Source organism: Ceratotherium simum, chromosome 39, assembly GCF_057802395.1.
Source record: "Ceratotherium simum simum isolate JZ-2026a chromosome 39, ASM5780239v1, whole genome shotgun sequence".
Classification (NCBI taxonomy): Eukaryota; Metazoa; Chordata; class Mammalia; order Perissodactyla; family Rhinocerotidae; genus Ceratotherium; species Ceratotherium simum.
This window is the reverse complement of record NC_141938.1, coordinates 10,216,848-10,238,107: the sequence shown is the minus strand read 5'-3', so window position 1 is coordinate 10,238,107 and position 21,260 is coordinate 10,216,848. Positions and strand designations below refer to the sequence as shown.

Sequence of the window (21,260 nt, the reverse complement as noted above, 5' to 3'; positions counted from 1 at the left end):
ACCACGAAGCAGAGCCAGGAGGCAGTGAGAAGATTTTACTAACCGCACAACACACAACTCGCCCCGGCCCCCAGTGGCTGCCAGCGTCCCCTTCAGCCATCGGGCCCCAGCAGCGCCCCTTGCTCCTGCACCCACCCGGGACTCTCGCCAGCAGGGAGGGGGTGCCTGACAGTGTCATGGGTAGGAGAGCAGGGGTCAGGATGGGACTCGGGGCTGGGCTCTGGGCTGGGCACAGGATCCGAGTCGGGGCTGGGACCGGATCCGTGATCAGGGCTGGCCACAAGGTCAGGATTGGCGTCGCGACCAGACTTTGGGTCAGAAGATTCGCTAGGATCAGGGGTGGGGGTAGATCGGGAGCCAGGGATGGCTTGGGGGCTGGGATTGGGGAGGGAGCCCAGCACAGAGCCAGGGTCAGGGCCCGCGCCGGAGCCGGAGCCAAGCACAGAGACAGCCTCGGGACCCAGGAGGGAGACCTGCCCGGGCCTCAACACGGAAGCAGGGCTGAGGCCCAGGCCGGCGGCGGCGGCGGCGGCGGCGGCGGCGGCTGCGCCCTCGTGCACCCGCTTGTGTTTGGTGAGGCTGGAGGCCTGGCCGAACGCCTTGCCGCAGAGCTGGCAGCGGTAGGGGCGCTCCCCGGAATGCACGTGCAGGTGCTGGAGCAGCGCCGAGCTCTGCCCGAAGGCCTTGGAGCAGTGGGGGCAGGCGTAGGGCCGCTCGCCCGTGTGGATGCGCAAGTGGTGCTGCAAGTTGGAGCTCTGGCCGAACGCCTTGCCGCAGTGGGGGCAGCGGTAGGGGCGCTCGGCCGTGTGCGTGCGCTGGTGCTGGAGCAGCGCCGAGCTCTGGCCGAAGGCCTTGCCGCACTGCGGGCACGGGTAGGGCCGCTCGCCCGTGTGCGTGCGCAGGTGCTTGAGAAGCGCCGAGCCCTGCCCGAAGCCCTTGGCGCACACCGGGCACTTGTGCGGTCGCGGGCCGCCGTGCGTGCGCAGGTGCTGGGCCAGCAGCGAGCCGTGGCCGAAGGCCTTGCCGCACACGGGGCAGTGGTGCGGCTTCTCGCCGCTGTGGCTACTGCGGTGCTTCAGCAGGGTGGAGCGCCAGCCGAAGGCCTTGCCGCACGCGGCGCACTGGTAGGGCCGCGCGCCCGTGTGGATGCCGCGGTGCTGGGCCAGCGTGGCGCCGTGGCTGAACGACTTGCCGCAGTCGGGGCAGCGGTAGGGCTTCTCGCCGCTGTGGGTGCGGCGGTGCTGGCTCAGCCCCGAGCTGCGCCGGAAGGCTCGCCCGCAATCGGGGCAGGAGAAGGGCCGGGGCGGGCTGGCGGGTGCAGGCAGCACCGCGGGGCTGGCGGCCAGGACCTCGGGGGCGGCAGTGAGGCCGGAGGAGAGGGGGTCCAGGTCTGGGGCGGCAGCGGGGCTGAGGGTGTCGCTGTTAGGGTCGAGAACTAGGGGGACGGGGCCGATCACGTCTGGATCGAGGTCGAAACTCGAAGACACGGCGTCGAGATCTTGGGGATCCGAGTCTCCCGGCCCCGAGAGGGAGCTCGGAGCTCCGGCGTCGGGGTCCAGATCCTCGGAGACGGGCTCCAGGTCTTCATAGCTGGGGTCCACGTCTTCGGAGACAGTGTTGAGGTCTTCCTGGTCAGGCTCTGCGTCTTCAGAAACTGGATCCAGCTCCTCCGGGTTGGGGTCCAGGTCTTCGGAGCCGGAGTCAAGCTCTTCGTAAGTTGGTTTCGGGCCTTTGTGGCCCGGGTTTCTGACCAGGACCGAGCGCCGCATCCCACGTGTGGAAGTGCCGGCTGCCTCCGCGGCAGGATCTGCAGGGTGGGGACAGAGTGTGGGTGGGCGTAGGTTCTGGGGGACACGGGGTCTCTTTTGGAGTGTGTGCAGTGAAGGGAGAGGGGACCAAACCACGCCCCAGAACCCATTCTCGAACACACACATGGATCTTCCTCTTGTCTCAGACTGCAGGAAGACTTGTGACTTGCCCTAGCCAGGGCAGGAAGAAGAGGGACCCTGGTGGGACATGGGGGGCCCTCCCTTCTCAGCCCCACACCTGGAAGGAAGTCAGGGGACCCGGCACTAGAGGTCTCCAGTCCCCAGCTCCATGGCTCTGCCCCTCTCTCCATCCTGGGCTCCTGTGGTGGGAAGCTTGGATCCTGTGGAGGAGAGACAGTCCTAGGTTCTCACCCCCTTGACTGGGGTCCCCCTTGTGGGGAAAAGGGTGGGTGGGCGGGTTTCTGTGCTTGCTCCTAAGTACATGGCCTGAATTCTGGTTGCACAGTTGGGGGTGGCATATTTGGGGGTTCCTGGTAGGGAGGGCGACCTGTGGCTTGCCTCCTAGAGAGGAAGCATCCTGTGCTCTGCAGCCTACATCTGGGGGATGAGAGTAGGGGGCAAACCACATCTGGTATTCCTCTTAGGTCGCTGGGGTAGGGCAGGGGCACCCCTGGCTTGCTTCCTGAGGACTTGACAATGTGAAGGCCAGACCTCACAGTTCCAGGGTGGGAGTAAATGTCAAAACACCTGTGCTCCCGAAGACAGGGAGGTGGGAAAATAATATGTGCGACCCCTGGAGGGGCAGGGAGACCCATGGACCCCAGAGCCAGGAGGGTAGGGACAGGTGTCCAAACACCTGTTTGCACAATTGGATAGAAGATCCTGAATTCCAACCCCTAGCTGGGGGTGGGCATAAATAATACCTGGGAACCCTCTTGGGTTACAGGGGGTTTCCTGAATGACTGACCCCATGGCTGGGGTATGGGGACGAGGGTCAAGACACTTTTGTCCCTTCCTAGAGGAAAGATCCTGAATTCCAGCCCCACAACTGGAGGTAGGGAGGCGAGTGGAGAAACAATGGCTGGGACCCTTTCTGGGGAGCAGGGGAGCTCAGGATGACTGATAGGGAGGCGATGCCTTGTGCTACTCATCCCACAGCTGGGCGTTGGGGGGTAAACAACAAATAGACCCGTTCCTGGGGGATGGGGGGGATCTCTGGCTCTCTTTCTGGGGAGGGGGTCATCTGGGAGCCATAACTCCATGGCAGGGACTGGGTAGGCAAATGGAGAGGGCTGATTTCACAGATCGCATCCTCAAGCCAGTCCCCACTGTTGGAGGGGGGGGGGGACAATGCCTGGGTTCCCTCCTGGGTCCCTGGGGGCAGAGGGGCCCTTAGATTGCCTTCTGAGGAAGAGGCCTCCTGAATTCCCATCTCTTCACTGGAAGGAAGGGAGGAGAAATAACCAGAATCCTCTCTGAGTTCCTGGGGGGCAGGTAGACCCTTGGTGGAAGGGGCTTCCAGAACTCTGGACCCTCAAGATTGGAGAGTGAAGGGAACAATACGTGGGGTCCTGGGAGGCAGAGGGAACCCCTGGATCCGCCTTGAAAGGGCCTCCTGAACTCCCGACCCCAGGCTGGAGGCTGGGGAGAACAATACCTGGGTCCCCTCCTGGGTTCCTGGGGGGGAGGGTCTGGATCGCCTCCAGGGGAGGGGGCGTCCTGAGCTCCCCACCCACCGCTGAGGGGTGCCCCCCACACCCCCCGATCTCAGGTGCGCAGCTCGGCCCGGGCCTCCCCCGGGGACGCAGCGGCGGATGGGCGCGCTAGGCCCGCGGGGCGCGCGGCCCCCTCCCATCGCGCCCGCGACCCCGCTCTCCCGGGCCGGGCCGGCGGCGCGCGGGGCGGGGGGCGATCGGAGGTCGCCCGGGGCCGCGCCCCGCGCCGGGGCCCCCGCCCGCCCGCACCCGGCCCCCGCCCGCCCGGCCCCGCTCGCGGGGACACTCACCCGGCGCCCCTCGCCCCTGCCCGGCCGCCGGCGCCCCCAGGGCCCGCAGGAAGCCCCCCGCCCGCCAGCCCCGCCGGCGCCCCCCTCGGCCCAGCGGCCCCGCCAGGCACTCCCGGGGAGCGAGAGGGGCCGGCCGAGGGCCGCAGCGGGAGCTGCTGGGACTTGTAGTTCGCCCGCGCCCGCCGCGGCCGTCGCCATCGCCGCCCCCGCCCCCCGGGCCAGCCTTTGTCCCGGCCCCGCCGCCCCGGCCGCGCCGCCGCGCCCTTGTCTGCGCCGCGCCCCCCGCCCCGGGTCTCCCGCAGCCCCTCGCCGCCCCTCTCCGGCCCTCTCTGCCCCTGCCTGGCCCTGTCCACTCCTCTGGCCCGGTCTCCCTCTGCATCTCTGTCCCTCTCTGCCCCTGTCTCTCCATCTCTGTCCGTCTCTATCTCTGTCCCTTTATTTCTGTGTCTCTCTCCATATAGATCTCTTTGCCTCTGTTCCTGTCACTCTTTCTGCCTCTGTCTCTCTGTCTCTCGCTCTCTTTCTGTTCTCATCTGTCTCTCTCTCTGCCTCCTGCCCATGTCTCTGACTCCACCTTGGTTCAAAAACACTGAACATTTGTCTCTCTCTCTCGCAGCCTGGCAATGCACCTAAGCAGAGTCAAGGCTCTGAGAAGTCCTGCAATTTACAAATTTGTTTCCCTTAAAGGCTCCCCAGGGAAAAGAGTTGGGGAGACCGGTCCCTGAGTGATTTTCTCCTCCTGCCCTGCTGACCAGTGACTCACTGCTGTCGCCGGGAGACCCCTGTGCCCGACACTCAGGGGAGTGATGATCTCTGGAGAAGCCTGGGCCAAGACTGGGAAGGGCTCCAGGCAGACTTTACCTGGAGACAGCTCCCAGTGAGGAGGGAGTGAACACAGCCCCGGCAGCTGGCAGCTGGGCCGTGATGTTCTTCACTGCACATAAACAGCCCTCTCAGAATGTAAACAGTGATCAGACAAGGCCGCTCTGTGACCACGTCTGAACCAAGATACAGACAAGGACACTTTGCAACCGCAAAAATGAATACACACCCCGCTCTCCCGACCAACACAAACGACAGCCGCTTCTTTCCAATGACAGCTCTCCTTCATCCTCCCCTCTCTGAGATAAAAATCGCCAAAATACCCAGTCCCCCATCTGCTCCCTGCTTCCCGACAGCACCAACTTCAAATCTCCTTAAAAGTACCCAGTACATGCCTGAATCCTATAAGATGCCCTCCCGCCCCCCAGCTCCCTCTTACGGAGGTGCCCCTTGGTTTCCTGGTATGTGGTCTTCCTTGTTGGAGCAAGCAAAAAAAAAAAAACAAAAAACCAAAACCCCCCTTTTTTTTTTTTGCTGAAGAAGATTGGCCTTGAGCTAACATCTTTTGCCAATCCTCCTCTTTTTGCTGAGGAAGATTGGCCCTGGGCTAACATCTGTGCCCATCTTCCTCTACTTTATATGTAGGACGCCTGCCACAGAGTGGGTTGATGAGTGGTGTGTAGGTCCACACCCCAGGATCTGAACCTGTGAACACCAGGCCGCCAAAGCAGAACATGCAAACTTGTTTTTTTTTTGTGAAGGAGATCAGCCCTGAGCTAACATCTGATGCTAATCCTCCTCTTTTTTGCCGAGGAAGATTGGCCCTGGGCTGACATCTGTGCCCATCTTCCTCTACTTTATATGGGACACCGCCACAGCATGGCGAGACAAGCGGTGCGTTGGTGCGTGCCCGGGATCTTAACCCGTGAACCCTGGGCCACTGAAGCGGAGCGCGTGCACCTAACCACTTGTGCCACCAGGCCGGCCCCCAGAACACACAAACTTAACCACTGCTCCACCAGGCCGGCCTCCAAAAAACCCTTTTTGACTACAGGTGTGTTTCTGATGGTTTTTGGCTGGTGAATTTTGACACCACCTATCCTTGCATACAGCCTTGAGCAAATCAGGCCTCCAGGAGTCTTCTCTCTTCTTTCCTGAACCTTCTAGATCTGTACTGAATTTTTTTTTTTAAAGATTTTATTTTATTTATTTTTTCCCCCCAAAGCCCCAGTAGATAGTTGTATGTCACAGCTGCACATCCTTCTAGTTGCTGTATGTGGGACGCAGCCTCAGCATGGCTGGAGAAACAGTGCGTCGGTGCGCGCCCGGGATCCGAACCCAGGCCGCCAGCAGCGGAGCGCACACACTTAACCTCCAAGCCACGGGGCCGGCCCCTGATCTGTACTGAATTTATGGCCTGAGACCTGCCTTCCACATTTCTGTGGAAAAGCCCACAGCAGATCTGAGAGTTTTGAGACTGCAATTAGATTATGTCGCTGGTTCCTCATCCTGCCACTTCCTGGATGATCCCATTGCTGATAATTCTCGTAATGACAGCTGTTGTTTCTGTCTGCCCACTATCTCCATCAGCGACTTGCTTTCCATTTCTGGATCCCCCTTCACTATTCCAGAAGGACCCGTGTCTAACACAGCCCCCAGGACCATGCAATCTAGACTTACCAATCAGAGAACCCCATCCCCTGGCCACAGTAATTAGGTCTGGGATGAGGACATGATGGTGGAGGGTCTCATTCTTCCTCTGGGATCAGGAGCTCTATATAGGGCCTCATTCTACCTGCAGCCACCTTCCCCAGTTGTCTGGAAGAACAGTCTGCAGCCTGAAGTCAGTCTACCCCAGGATGTACATGTGAGAGTCAGAGAGACAGCTATGGCTATATTGGTTGAGCTCCTGCATATAGCCATACCTGAAGCCAGAAGCCCTCATTCTTTCCGGTACCATGAGCCAACAAAATTTCCTGGACATTTGAGCTAGTTTTAGTGGATTTCTATCCATGGAATCCATGATAGTCTTGACTAATTTAGAAATTTGTACCTGGAAAGGGAAGGGTATTGAGGGAAATAACTTAAAATGTGGATTTGCTGAGCAAAGGTGATGTAGAGAGCCAGGACAACCACAGACATATATATTCACTATAAAGCGAATAGGGCTCCCTAGATTTGTCCAGTGCACAACCTGCCCAGATGTATGAAGCAGCCCTGTAGAAGAACCCTCCTCAGGAAACTGGAAATCTCTGTTATGTGCGGGAAAAATAGCTGATTAAATTGTTGCCTATTTTATCTTGGGACTCTAACCATGTGTCTCCTGAGACTGTGGGTTGAGGGGTTTTGCAGAAAAATATCAGGATGTTGGAATATGTGGGAGCTTTCATGAAGCCTTCAGCAAGGTCTTGCAAGACAGACACAAACTCCCTCCATGTGCTCCTTCCTGAGCATCTGCTCGATTTTGTGAGATTGCCAGAGCTGAATTCTCTGCCCCAAGCAAAAGAGGAAGTTAGCGATGAGGTGGAAGATAAGATTGGGATTATCAGAGAACTGGGGGGCACCTGATGCCCCAGGCTACTGTGGAACACTCTCCCTGTCTGGAACAGTACAATTACCTTCATCGGGAAGAGCCTATTAGCTGAGTCTTTCCACCCTCCAGATTGTAACCTGGGGCAAGAGGTGATGGACAGGCACGGGTCTGTTGCTAGGAGACAGGGTCCAGCAAGGTCAGGCTCCAGATTCAAAGATCCGGTGAGATTTGGGGAACCAAATCACCCAGGGGTGGGCTAGTGAGCTGGGCCATCCAATCACAGTTTTCCGTCCTTCTGATTGGTTGACGGCTGAGCATGTGACTCAAATGGGCCAATCAGAGGGTTCCTTACATTCCAATATGAGGAATTGGGAAGACCTCTCTCCCCTTCCTTTGGGTCTTTAATCGTAAGAATTTGGGCTACCAGCATCATTTTTGCACTGCTTAGAGGGACACAGGACAGACAGACCGTGAGGGAGAAAGTCCTGATGCAGAACCCACATGCCTGGTGTTAGACCTACCTCCAAATTTTCTTGTTATGTAAATCAATAAAATCCCTTTCTGCGTGAGCTGGGTTTCTGTTACAGCAAAATGACCTGAGACATTAACAAAATTTTGGGACCATTCATTGAGCTGCACCCAAATGCTAAGCCTGGTCTAGGAATGGTACATGCACATTTTATTTAATCCTTGTCACCACTCTGTGAAGGAACTCTTGCCATCCCCATTTTACGGATGAAAGTCAGAGCATGACATCATGTGCCCCAGGACAGAAAAACAGGTGCGTGGCAGGTCTGAATTCTGCTGCCCGGTGAGGCTTACTCTTGACAAAGTTGTTTTCCTTTAACAATTAATCTGTTTTCCCATGCTCAGTCCTATTTTATTCATCTTAATTTCATAAGCCTTTTTCGTTTTCATAGTTCACATGAAATGCCTTTTTTTGGGAGGTGAGTGGGATATAGGAGGGATAGACATAAATCCATAAAATATATCCAGAATCATCATGATCTAAAGTCTTTCTGCACTGAAAATATTTCTGGTAAAGTCTGTGTTCTTTCCTGGCAACCTATCCTGGGGCTGGTCACTTCCATTGTTAGAAAATGCTTTAAGTAGAGCTGAAATCTGCCTCCTTGTAACTTCTACCCATTATTTTTCATCTTGTGTCTGGGTTGCTTTAAACCATTCCTAGAACCAGGCAGGAGCGCAAATAATCCTGCAAGTGGAGCTACATGGAGCTGACCACCAAAGTAAGTTTTCTAAGCTTCCTGGCAGGCAAGGCAAAAAGGGAAAGCTTTTTTGTTCACGTAGTCTGGTCAACAATCAGACCAGCTTCATCAGCAAAGCCTGGAAATTATTGTAGAATGGCTTTATTGCAGTGGTTCTCAAGCAGGGGCAACTCTTCCCCCCATGGGACATTTGGCAATTTCTGGAGACATTTTTGGTTGGAGGAGGGAGAGGGAGTGTGCTACTGGCATGTAGTAGGTTGAGGTCAGGGATGATGCTAAACCTCCTCCAGTGAACAGGACAGCCTCTGACAACAAAGAATGATCCTCTCCAAAATGTCAACGATGCTGAGATTGAGAAATTCTGGTTTATCATGAAGTAATTCAGAAGAGTGTCATGTCTGCCTTTAGTAGAAGCAAGCAGAGAGGTGTTCTAAAACTAGCAGACCCTCTCACGGTCAACATGGATACCATGAGTGCATCCAAAAGGGCCATCTTGTCCCCATAGGGTCCAAAGCTGGACTCCTGCCCTTCCTGTGGAAATGACAACACAATGACAGAATTGCTGCCCATGAGGAGAGGGCTCCCGGCCAGGCTTGAGGTTGGCTCTTAGTAGCCCATTGGATTGGGGGCCTTGGTCTTTGAAGGTCTGACTACAGGGTCAGGGAGCTGTGTTCATTCCATGAAATCAGATTCTCAACAGCCTAGAGAGGCTGGTCCTGAGCGCCGCCACCGAGGCCCATCTTATCCCAGACAGAGCTGGCCTCTTGATACTGACCTCACCAAACCCCAGACCTTCAAGGTGGGGGCGCTGTCCAAGGTACTGGGCCTTGACATGCTTGCTCAGCCTTGTCACCCATGGGCTCCAGGGCCCCATCCAATCCTCCTCTTGTTCCATTCTTTTTATTTCGTCCCCAGCTGGCCACCTACCCCCTTGGATCTGATCATATCCCAGTGGCTTTTGTTGACTTGCCCCTGGACCCAGCTCTGACCTGGGGGCCCATCGCCCAGCCAGCCAGCACACCATTCAGCTTCTAGTCTCCGCCCACAATGGAGGACATTGCTGGGCCACGCTCAGCGTGTCCACCCCTCCACGCCCCCTCCGAGCCCCACCCGGCCTCTCAGCGACTGAAAGCTCCTTCCCACGCCCTCATCTTTCTCTCCCCTCCTCACCTTCACCCTCAGAAGGGAAGCTCTCCCCCCTTGACCTTCAGCCACACACGCTGACAAGCATGTACATTTCTCATTTATAACATTCTAATGAGAAAGCTGCCCTTTATCCCCATTTTACAGATGAGCAAACTGAGGCTCAGAGAGGCTAAATGATTTGCCCAAGATGACTATCCAGGACACGGAGGAGTGAGGATTTGGACTCTGTCCAGTCAGCCCCAGGAGCCTGTCTTCTTAACCCCTCACCACACTGCCTCTGTTCAAGACGGTGACTCCATCATCTCTACATCATTCAGAACTTGTCACTGCCCCTGAATGCCTTACACTGAGTCCACCCAGCAAGGCTTTGCACAAGCTAGGACGGCATACCTGCCCAGAGAAGGGCGACCCGCAGGCTCCACGGAAGTGTCTCTTCAGAGTCTTCTCGATGGAGTCATCCTCTCCTGTACAGCCCCATCCCTCCGAGCATCCTCTTTTATGGCGGTTGATGGAGAGGGGTGGAATGTTGACAAAGCGCTGTTTATTGCTGGCTAGGGCACGGGTAGGTAGGAGTCTGGGGTGCCTGAGGGTCTACCTTCCCACCCCCACAGCCCCACTGGCTAGGGGAGCCCAGCGGCACGTGGCTCTCCTGGAAGTTGTTCAGTCTCAGCCCTGCCGGGCGCTGGTACTTGAAGGTAAACTCGTCTTCATATTGGGTCGAGAAGAAGCGCTGTCTGCCCAGCGGGGGCTCCATGTGGCTGTGTTTGCACTGTGGAGTCAGGGTGGGCAGCCTGGCAGGGCAGCCTGCAGGGTGGCTGTCCCACCCATGGTCCCCACCATCACCCTGGGAGCATCAAAGGCTGGTGATTGGGCCCTGGGGAGGTGGACAAAATGGGGGGAGCCCTGTGTAGGATGACCCAGAAGCCAGAGAGAAACTTGGCGGGGGGGCCTGGAATGACCCCAGGGCTGGGGTGACCCTAGGTGACTCTGAGCTAACCCTCGGCTTGGGGTATAACTGTGGTTGGTGATAGGAAGATGCCCCTGAGCTGCCCCTGACATGACCCTGGGGGTGAGGTAGGGATGACCTTGACGCTCAGATGACATTAAGACGACCCTGAGCCTAGGGTGACCCTAGAGCGACCCCGAGCGGACTTGACACTAATTCTGAGTCTGAGGTGACAGTATCATCATCCTGAGATAAGTCTACACTGATCTGGGGGGTTCCCTGGTCAGGGAGGTGCCCCCTCCCCTGCCCCTTCCTCACCCGCTGTAGCATCTCTTCAGTCGCGGAGGCCGGGGCTACCCTGTGCGGCTTCAGCATCTTCTGGTTCATGGTTAAGAAATCTGGTTCTGAAGAATTGGGTGGGGGTGGCCGAGCTGAGGGGCCGAGGGAGGAGAGGCAGGGCCAGGGGGCAGGGACGTGCAAGGCTAAGGATGGGGCAAGGGTTCAGGGCGAAGCTCGGGCCAACGCTGAAGTTGAAGCGAAGGATGCAGTAGGAGGCGGGGAGAGGAGAGGAGCCGGGGTGGGCCTGAGGCTGTAGGGGCGGGGCAAGTGCGCACGAGTCTGGGGGCCAGGGAGGGTAGGCTAGCAGGTCAGGGGGCGGAGCCAGAGTCTGACAGAGGAGTGGGAGTTAGAGTCAGGTGAGGGCGGATATGGAAAGGGGCGGGGCTATGGTCATGCAGGGGGCAGTGCCAAGGCGGAGGAGGCGCCATGCCCACGAGGGGGCGAGGTCGTCCAGGGGTGGAGTTGGGATCTTGGTCCATGGGGTGGGATGTAGTCCTTCAGGAGGCGGAGCCAGAGTGGGGCAGTGGGCGGGGCGGGACGGACAGGGGCGGGGCCAGAGCAGTGGGGGCGGGGCTTCCAGGGGTGGGCGGGGCCGCGCTCACCGCCGGTGCCCCGGGGCAGGTTGCTCTGCAGCAAGTGGAGGTTGGGGGCTTTCTGCAGCCTTGGCGTCCCAGGCGGGTAATAGTCCGTGCCCATGGAGGTCCGGAAGAACTGTCCCAGCAGCGAAGGCTCCCCTAGGGTCACGTGACTCTGCAATTTCTCCTGAGACACGTGGCGGCAGGGTGGCTTGGTGGCGGGAGGCGGCTGTAGGACCACAGGGCATCTGGGAAGCTCCCGCGTGTCCAGAATGTCCCCAGGCCCGGTTGGAGGGAAGAGATGGGCACTGTATGACCTTGGACAGCTCACTCTCTCTGGGCCCCACATGATGGCGCTAGGAGTTGGTACTGTTATCTCCTTTTACAGACAGAGCCACTTGGCTCAGAGTGGTTAAGCTACTTACCCAAGGTCACGCAAATAGATCCAGGAGATCCCCGCACACATGTCAAGCTCACTCCCACCTCAGGGCCTTTGCACTTGCTATTCGCTCTGCCTGGGAAGCCCTTTTCCCTAATGAGCCCTGCCGCCTTCTCCCCCTGCCCGCTGACCTGGCCGTGGAAGAAATGCATGGAGGTGGTGAGGCTGCCCGGGCCAGGGCACCAATTTCCTTCCAGGATGTGCGACTGTGGAGTCTTGTCGTGGTGAAGAACAAAAGGCTCTGCCAGTGGCAGAGTAGGTGCTGAGCAGCCCTGGGAGGCTGCCGTGGGAGCCAGGGGCGGGCAGGCAGCAGGCTCTCACCTGGCTCCTGGGCGTAGAAGTGCTCAGCCTTGGTGGTCCTGTCCCGGAAGACGCCGTCTCCGGGATGAATGTTCACATAGTGGATGTGGGCCAAGGCCTGGGCCTTGTCATACCTGCAGATAAGGGGGGATCTATCTGATCTGGGCCCTTGCAAATGCCAGGAAAAGGGAGACAGGCAGGTTTCCCAGGGGCCAAGCTGTGGGGTGCTAATGGCGGGAGATCTGGCCTGGCCTGCGGGTGATGGTGACCCTAGAGCCTCAGATGGCACACCCCACATGTCGTTGAGAGCCCTTTGCCCCGTCTTGGTGGAAGGCCACTGTCCCTTTGTACCTGTCTGAGGGCAGACCCTGGGGCCTGTAGGCTTGTTTCTGCTCCGAACACATGGGACCATAGCCAATCTTGAAGTCTCCCAGTTCCACGCTGCTGGAGGCCTGTGGGTGGAGAGGGGTGGGAAGGGCAAGACCACCTGGCCCCATCGCTGCCCTCCCCAGCAGCACCAGCCCGGCTTTGATTTACCCTCTTAGACATCAAGGCAGGTGGGCCCGGCAGGGCCTGGAACTCTCTCTGGTAGGAGGTCCCATCGTCCTGTCTCCTGTGGTCCCACCTGAGGCGGTTGGGGCCTTCTGAGGATGGGCGAGAGGAGAGAGAGAATGGGATTAACGGGATAACTCCTGGAAGCCTCAGGGCCGCTGGGATTCAATTCCTTCCCTGGGAAGGGAAGCTGGGCAGTCCCGACTAGCCTAGCTTGAGAGCTGTCTGGAAAACACCAAAAATAATAAAAATCATGATAAAACAAGAATAACTACCAAATAGTGACCAGGCAGCTAGGTTAAGCTTTGCATCTCATTTTGGGGGGCTGGTATTATTCCCCCCACCTTACAGCCTCCCTGAGGCTCAGAGAGGCTACGTGACTTGCCAGAAATCACAGAAATTCAGAGGCAGAGCTGAGCTGAGTCCGGGTCTGACAATCCCTGAGCCCAGCTTGGAGGGACTCTGACTAGTGAGGTCCCTGGGAAAGTTTCCTTGAAAATCACACTAGTGACAGCTGCTCTTGGTCGAGCGCTCACTGTATGCCAGGCAAATCATGCGCTCCGGGCTATCTCGGTGTCACCGGCTCCTATGAAGTGGGGCCCTGTTATGGCACCCATTTTGCAGACCAGGAAACAGGCTTGGAGAGGTCCACTTGCTCAGAGTCACACAACTACTAAGGTGGCAGGGCTGAGGTGGTGCGGAGGACTTAGCAGATTTGTCTGACCCCAAACCAGCATTCACGACTTCTGCCCACCACACAGCCCCCTGGGGAGATTCAGGAGCTGTGCCCATTCTACGGATGCAGAAACGGAGGCTCAAGGAAGATCCAGGCTTTCTCAGCCTCGGTGCTATTCACATTGCGGGCTAGATAAGTCTCTACTGTGGGGGCCGTCCTGTGTGTGGGAGGATGTTTAGCAGCATCCCTGGCCTCCATCCTCTCCCTGCCACTAGCATCCCCTCCCTCCATCGTGACAACCAGAATGATCTCCAGACGTTGCCAAACGTTCCCCGGGGGAGGGCGCAGAATCCCCGCCCACTTTGGGAACCAGTGGGTTAAGCAAACCGCCCAGGGCGCCCAGGCGCGCGCTCACCGAGGTGGCTGCAGGGCGCGCGGGGCTGCAGGCACGCGTCGTAGGGCGGGAAGAGCGCCTGGTGAGTGGTGGGCGGGATGCCCAGCTGGGAGCGGTCGCCGGTCGGCACCGAGCCGCGGTCGAAGATGAGGCGCGCGCTGCGGATCTGCTCGAGGGCGCGCGGCGAAAGCTCGGGCCAGCGGAAGTCGGCGCGCGTGGTGGCGAGGCTGGTGCGGGCGCGCGCGTCCGCGTGCACGTGTAGGTGGCTGGCCCGCATGGCTAGCGTGCGCTCCCGCGCTCGCTCCTGCTCCCCCAACAGCGAGGACCGTGGCGGTGGCGCGAAGGCGCAGTGCGCCTCGGACACGCGCTCCTCGCCCGCCCAGCGCGCGTCCCGTTGGAAGAGGGGCGCGCGGGGCGGCTGCTGGCTCCGCAGCGTGCGGGGGGCGCCCGGGTAGGCCGGGAAGTCCCGGTGCGACGAGGAGCGCATGGTGCCCATGTGCAGCCGCGGGTCGGGCCCCAGCGCGAAGTGCGAGGCCCTGAGGAAGTCCCGCCGGGACATCGGGCAGGGCAGCAGGGCGCCCGCGGCCACCGCGGGACGTGGAGCCACCTGCGAGGGGGCGAGATACAGGACTGAGCAAGTGCCCGCCGGGAACAATGCTGCCGTTTACTCCTTCCTGTGTGCCAGGCGCTGGGCTCGGCGCTGGGAACATGGGAAGAAACAGGCGCAGCCCCTGTGCCTGCCCCCAGGGAAAGCAGAGAGAAACACTCATTCATTTGGGCTTACTGTGTGCCAGGCACTTTGTAGGCCCTCGGAGGGGTACATCAGTTAACAAAACAGACCAAGAGCCCTGCCCTTGTGGAGATGATAATGGGGCCAGGAGGTGAAAGACAGTAAGGACTAAATATAACATAAATTGTAGAGTAAATGACAAGGTGATAAATGCCGTGGGAAGTCATACAAGGTAGAAGGATGGGGTTTTAGGGTGGGACGGTGGCAGTTTTAATAGGGTCGTCAGGGAAGGCTTCACTGAGATGGCAGTTGTGCAAAGACCTGAAAAAGATGGGAGGGGGCATCTGGGTATTTGAAGGAATAGCATTCCAGGCAGAAGGACCAGCAGGTGCAAAGGCCCTGAGGCCACTGCAGAGTGAGCAACAGGGAGAGCTGCAGAATTAAGCACTGCATTCTGGTTTGTCTGATGCAGGAACCTCCTCTCTTCGCCCTCAGTCAGTTGTCAGGGCCATGGCTCTCCCCTCCTTCATGTCTGGGAACTCACTTCGGTCTCTGCCCAACCCTGGCCACTGTCCCATCTCTGCCACACACCTCCTCACTGGTTTTCCCGCCCTCTGCAGTTGTCCTGGGCCCTGACTCTTCTCCTAGATCCCTTCCTGTCCTCAAACTGAGGACGGTTTACACACCCCCACTCACTTCTCTGACCTTCTGCTCCAGGCTCTCAGCACCCCACTTAGCCCACTGGGACTTTCTGGCCTTTGCTCAGAGCAGAGGTGTCTCCCCCACCGCACCCCCCTTCCTGCCCCTCAGAGACCAGCCATCGGGTGCCACCAGCACCCCTGACTGAGGCTCACCTCCTGCAGGAAGTCCTCCCAGACCACTTCAGCCCACAACTACTTTCTCATGTCGACCTCTTTAGAAGACACGCTTCAAGTGTTTTAATGAAACCACAGTTTTTCAGTGTTGAAGCGTGCTTTTTTGATCATTTTGCCACCTAAAATAGTTGAGTTGAGAAGACCTCAGATAGTTTATGGGAGAATCTGACAACTGAAATTACTAGCCGGGTCACCTTGGAACAAGTCATGGGGCTTCTGTGAGCTTCATGCGTCATCAAGGATGAGGACAGGGCACCTACCTCGAGGGGTGACATGGGGGCTAATGGGTCTTAGAAAATGCACTTGGCGACCAGCCTCGAGACTCCCTCCGTCCCCTGTCTCCCAGAGGATGCTCACATGTTCCTTCCAAAGCTGCGTTCACGTGTGGTGCGGCCCTGCCTATTGTGACCCATACAGCTTCCTGGACAATGCTGTCACAATGGTCCCCAGCAACTCTGGGCGTGGCCGGGAGGAAAATCAGGAGCGAGGCCAGAGGATCCTGCCTCCTGGGAGCTCGAGGGAGCCTGGCAAATGACTTGGCTTCTCTCATCTGGAAAAATGGGGATGGTAACCGCTTCAGAAAGTAGCGATTGATGCAACAGTCTGCTGGTGTCTGTTATCATTTTCCCGAGTTTTCTTGCTTGTCTGCTTCCTCAATACGCCCCACACAGACTAGGCTAACCTCTCTGAGTCACTGCACTACTTAATGTCACGCCAGGGCTCCCAGACCTCCAAGGTACCCTTTAATGACATCGTGGTCCCCCAGCCCAAAGACCACGAGGAACACACCTGTGGTTGAACAAACTGGGGCTTATTACTCATTGCAGTGAGAGAGAGCACAGTCCACGGGGAGCTGTGGGAAATCTCATCTCAGGAGGGCTTGAGAAAGGGCTTCTCAGGGGGCCAGCCCTGTGGCATAGTGGTTAAGTCCAGTGTGCTCTGCTTTGGCGGCCTTGGTTCAAGAGTTCAGATCCCAGGTGCAGACCTACACCACTCGTCAGCCATGCTGTGGCAGCGACCCACATATAAAGTAGAGGAAGATTGGCACAGATGTTAGCTCAGGGCTAATCTTCCTCAGCAAAAAAATTTTTTTTTAAAAGAGAGGGCTTCTCAGAACTGGACTTGTCTTAGGTGGCTCTTGGGAGGTTTAAGGACATGGGGTTTTGCTCTGTGTTGGATCCTTTTACTGGTTGGAAATGTGAATTTCTTTTTTTTCCCTTTAAAATTTTTTTTTTTTTTTGCTGAGGAAGATTGGCCCTGGGCTAACATCTGTGCCCATCTTCCTCTACTTTATATGGACGCCACCACAGCACAGCTTGATGAGCGGTGCATAGGTCTGTGTCTGGGATCCGAACCGGCAAACCTCAGGCTGCCGAAGCGGAGTGTGCTAACTTAACTGATATGCCACCAGGTCGGCCCCTCTTTTTAAATTTTTTTATTGAGGTCATATTGGTTTATAACACTGTGTAAATTTCAGGTGTACATTGCTGTATTTCAGCTTCTTTATAGATTGTGTCGTGTTCACCGCCAATAGTCTAGTTTTTATCTGTCATCCAAAATTATGGAATGCGTTGTGAATTTGCATGTCATCCTTTCACAGGGGCCATGCTGATCTTCTCTGTATCATTCCAATTTTAGTAGGTGTGCTGCCGAAGTAAACACTTAACTTTCTTTCTTGAGATGCTCCAACAAATAAAAATAATATATAAAACATCAGGACGGGGGAACGGGGAGTTAGCCTCTAATAGGGACAGAGTTTCAGTTTGGGAAGACGAGAAAGTTCTGGAGATGGTGGGGATGGTTGCACAACCATGTGAATGTAGTTAATGGCACTGAAATGGACACTTAGAAATAGTTACAGTGGTAAATGTTATTTTATGTATATTTTACTGCGATAAAAAAAATTTTTAAAGCAATTTCTTAAAAAAAAAACAGATGAAATACAGATATAAGGATGGTAAAGCTGTCCTAGTTCATAGTGCCCCAAATTGTTTACTGAATGGGTTCCTTCCTTTCTTTTTTTTTTTTTTCTATTGAGGTATCCTTGACATACAGCATTGTTAAGTTGAAGATATACAACATATTGATTCGATACATGTATATATTGCAATATAATTGCCACTGTGGTGTTAGCTGACACCTCTGTGTGTCCCATAATTGTTGGGAACAATTAAGATCTAGTCTCTGAGCAGGTTTAATGCTTATAGTACAGTTTTTTTTTTTTTTTTTAGTGTTTATATATATTTTTTGTGTGTGAGGAAGATCAGCCCTGAGCTAACATCTGCCAATCCTCCTCTTTTTGCTGAGGAAGACTGACACTGGGCTAACATCCGTGCCCATCTTCCTCCACTTTGTATGGGACGCCGCCACAGCGTGGCCTGACAGGCGGTGCATCAGTACGCGCCCGGGATCCGAACCCTGGCCTCCAGCATCAGAGCGCTCGCACTTAACCGCTAGGCCATGGGGCCGGCCCTACAGTACAGTTTTGTTGGCTGTAATCCCTGTACTGTGGATTAGATCTCCAGGACTTATTTACTGAGTGGGTTCCTTTTCACTGACTTACTAAATTCAAGGAAATTGTTTTGCCCACTGGGCTGAGGTCCCATCACCTGCTCCTCAGCCCCGAGCCCAGCAGAGGACTTTGGTCCAGCCAGGTGCATGCAAATATCCATTTCAGCCTGGTCCTGCCTGCTGGGAAAAGAGGATGGATCATGGATCGTGGATGCTACCAGGAGGCAAGGGGGAGAGGTAATTCTGTTACTGAGGCTCTGAATAATTTTTATCGAGAAGTCTAAGGAATGAGGCAAGAATAAAGCCGTGATTGGTAAAGAAACAGCAGTGACTCAAATGATCCAGGAAAAGCGAATATCTGGTTGCTGCTATGGTTCGGACCATGCTCATGTTTTGCCTGTGTTCAGACACGATTACGAAGTGGGCTTGTTTTGTCTCGTTCCACCACGGTCACAGAGTGGCCTTGTCTGATGTTGGCGTCCCGCGGAATTATTTATGTCCCGCGGGAGAACACCAGGGCCTCGCTGTGCCTGCCAGGCCAGCTCCTAGCAACAGCAAGGCCAGCTGTGGACACCAGGCCAGCGCCTGTCTCTTTCTCAAAGGTCAAGTTTAGCCCTAAGCAGATGACGGGGGATGCTGGGAGGGCTGGGCGGTGCCCACAAGGCTCACTGCTGTCTCCGTGGTGCCTGGAACAGAGCCTGGCACACAATAGGCGCTCAGAGAAATGCGTTGTGCTGTTACAAGGCCCTTGGGCAGAGCACAGGCTCAAGAGAAGGGACCCAGCTCCTCAGGCAGCGGCAGGAGGCCCCCATCCCTCTGCAGGCTTTCGGCTTGGCTCGGATTTTTTTCTGCTACAGGAACAGTGTCCCCATTTGGGAGGCGGGGGCACACAGACCCCTGCACCCAAGTCTTAAGCAAGGAGGGCTGTGGTTGGATGTGGGGGTTAACGAACCTCTCGGGATGCTGTGGGGGAGGCAGGGGCTCCGGGTCCTGATGAGAGAGAATGGGGGCTGCCTATGGAGGGGACTGTGGGCTGGGAAGAAGTGGATGGACTCAAGGGATATTTTGGGGACTGTTGGGACATGGAGGGGGGTGTGCACGTGTGTGGAGGGAAAGAGGTGAGCGTGATGTCCAGGTGTGTGGCTGAGTGGCTCGGTGATCGGCGGGGCAACCCTGAGATGGAGACATGGGAGAGCAAAATGTCCGCGAAAGATGCCGAGGTCAGTCTGGGACCTGCTGAGCGCAAGGGTGCTCCTGGGATGCACAGGGGGAATGTTCAGGGGGCAGGTGGGAGCCGGAGACTGCTCAGGATTGGAGAGGGATGAGGGAGAGGCCAGCGAAGAGGTGCCTAGGGAAGTCGTGGGAGTGGACTGTGTGGACAGAGCACGAGCAGAGAGCTTGGGACAGGGAGCTGAGCCCCGCAGGCGACGACACTTAGGGAGAACCTGTTTTGTGTCAGGCTGTGGGGATAGAGCGGTGACCAAGACAGATCAAAATTTCTGCCCTGGTGGAGTTCACATTCTGTTGAGGAGAGACAAATAACTAGGTAACCAGACAAGAAACTAGATAGCTAAATAAAGAAGCCAACTATACAGTTATGTTAGATAGAGTTACGAGCTAAGGAGAAAAATAAGGCAGTAGGAAATGTGAGTCGGAAGTGCCCAGGAGGGTGTGACAGGGAGGTGCCATGACTAGATGATATTTGAGCAAGAGGGAACAGCCAGTGTAAAGGTCCTGAGGCAGAATGTGCTGCAACTTCAAGGAACAGGAGCAATGGGGCTGGAATGGAGTGAGTGAGGCAGGAAGAGAAACAGAAGTTGAAATCAAGAGGAAATATTTTGCAAAACACCATTGGTCAACATCATTAGTCATTAGGGAAAGGCAAAACAGAACTACAGTAAATTCCCACCTCACACCCAGTAGGGTGGCCACAACTAAAAAAAAAGGAAAATAACAAGTGTCGGCAAGAATGTGGAGAAGGTGGAACTCTCGTGCATTGCTGGTGGGAATGTAAAATGATGCAGCCGTTGTGGAAAACAGTCTGGAGGTTCCTCAAAAAGTCAAACACAGTTACCATATGATCCAGCAATTCCTCTTCTGGGTGTTTACCCAAAAGAATTGAAAGCAGGGACGTGAACAAGTACACGTATAGCATGTTCATAGCAGAATTATTCACGATAGCCATAAAGTGGAAACAACCCAAATGTCCATCAACTGATGAATAAACTAAAAGTGTGGTATATCCATACCATGGAACATTCTTCAGCCAGGAGAGGAATGAAGTTCTGATACCTGCTACAATGTGCACAACTTAAAAAACATGCTTGGTGAAAGAAGCCGGATTCAAATGGTCACATATTGTATGATTCCATTTGCATGAAATATCCAGAATAGGTAAATCCATAGAGACTGAAAGCAGATAGATGGTGGTTGACAGGGGCTGGGGGCCAGAGGAATAGGCTGACTGCTTAAAAGGGTGGCAGGTCTCCTTTGAGGGTGATGCAAATGTTCTGAAACTAGAAAGGGGGGATGTTTGTACATGTGACTGTACTAAATGCCACTGAATTGTCCATTTTAAAATGGTGAATTTCATGTTACGTGAATTTTACCTCGATTTTTTTTAAAAAAAGGAATGGGTCGTTCACTTTTTGAACAATGTTATTTGGCTTTTTGGCGAGATAATACACGCATATAGCACAAAATTCAAAAGCTACGAAATTATATGACATGAGATGATGGAAGTTAACTAAACTTATCGTGGTAATCATTTCACAATATATGTAAGTCAAATCTTTATGCTGTACACCTGAAACTCATAGTGACGTATGTCAATTATATCTCAATATAACTGGAAAAAAAGAAAAAAGCTACAAGACGGTACAACGGGGAACAATTTAATCTCTTCTTCCCAGCCCATTGCCTCTTTCAAAAGCAACTCTGGTTGCCAGATTCTTGTCTATTCGTCTAGAACGATTCTATGCATTTCCCTAACTTTCTAAAAATGCCTTATATGACATTACGACAGCCATACATTCTCATTAGAGTCAAGCAGACAATGCAGACAGGGTGAAGCAGAAAAATTTCTAGAAAAATCCCTCCTTGAATCCGACCTAAGAGGTCAGTGCTTTTTGCTTGGACTATTTTTGTGCGTGCGTGGGGAGCTGGCTAACTTTGAAAAGACGAGCCGCCGTGGGGCAGAAGCTCGGCGAGCTCCGAGGACAGTCCTGGGTGCAGAGGCCCCCAGGGAACGCGCACGTGGCGGCCCCGCAGCTGCAAACCCCGTCCCTCCCTGCAACAGACAAAAGGCGGGTTCAGGGACAAAGGGTCGCGGCCGCGCCTGCGCAGAACGTTCACAGAGGGGCGTGGCCTCGCGCCCGGCCCCGCCCCCTAGGGCGGTGCGCCGCCGTCGCAGTGACGTCATC

The 21,260-nt window shown here is 55.6% G+C and overlaps 2 protein-coding genes and 1 non-coding gene across 8 annotated transcripts; all 3 read right to left on the bottom strand.

Moving 5' to 3' along the window:
- Positions 1-15: 15 nt before the first annotated feature.
- Positions 16-9,913, bottom strand: ZNF358 (zinc finger protein 358). Of its 6 annotated transcripts, none has more exons than XM_087426044.1 (3): positions 9,892-9,913; positions 2,047-2,149; positions 16-1,807 (listed from the first exon to the last, which is right to left on the bottom strand). In XM_087426044.1, the coding sequence occupies exons 2-3, from the start codon at positions 2,117-2,119 to the stop codon at positions 93-95; spliced, it is 1,788 nt and encodes a 595-aa protein (XP_087282170.1). In that variant the 5' UTR covers positions 2,120-2,149; positions 9,892-9,913; the 3' UTR covers positions 16-92. The 6 variants fall into 6 exon arrangements, with proteins under 6 accessions (XP_087282170.1, XP_087282168.1, XP_087282173.1 ...); XM_087426042.1 differs by lacking the exon at positions 9,892-9,913 and adding an exon at positions 4,636-4,740; XM_087426047.1 differs by lacking the exon at positions 9,892-9,913 and adding an exon at positions 4,538-4,629.
- An 80-nt stretch (positions 9,914-9,993) lies between these two features.
- SAXO5 (stabilizer of axonemal microtubules 5) lies at positions 9,994-21,259 on the bottom strand. The gene is made up of 9 exons (XM_087425289.1): positions 21,139-21,259; positions 13,744-14,352; positions 12,638-12,744; positions 12,452-12,552; positions 12,122-12,234; positions 11,932-12,041; positions 11,389-11,590; positions 10,766-10,851; positions 9,994-10,270 (listed from the first exon to the last, which is right to left on the bottom strand). The coding sequence occupies exons 1-9, from the start codon at positions 21,257-21,259 to the stop codon at positions 10,043-10,045; spliced, it is 1,677 nt and encodes a 558-aa protein (XP_087281415.1). The 3' UTR covers positions 9,994-10,042.
- Positions 16,883-16,989, bottom strand: LOC147912171 (U6 spliceosomal RNA). The gene has a single exon (XR_015550291.1). It is a non-coding gene; the product is annotated as a U6 spliceosomal RNA (small nuclear RNA).
- Position 21,260: the final 1 nt, after the last annotated feature.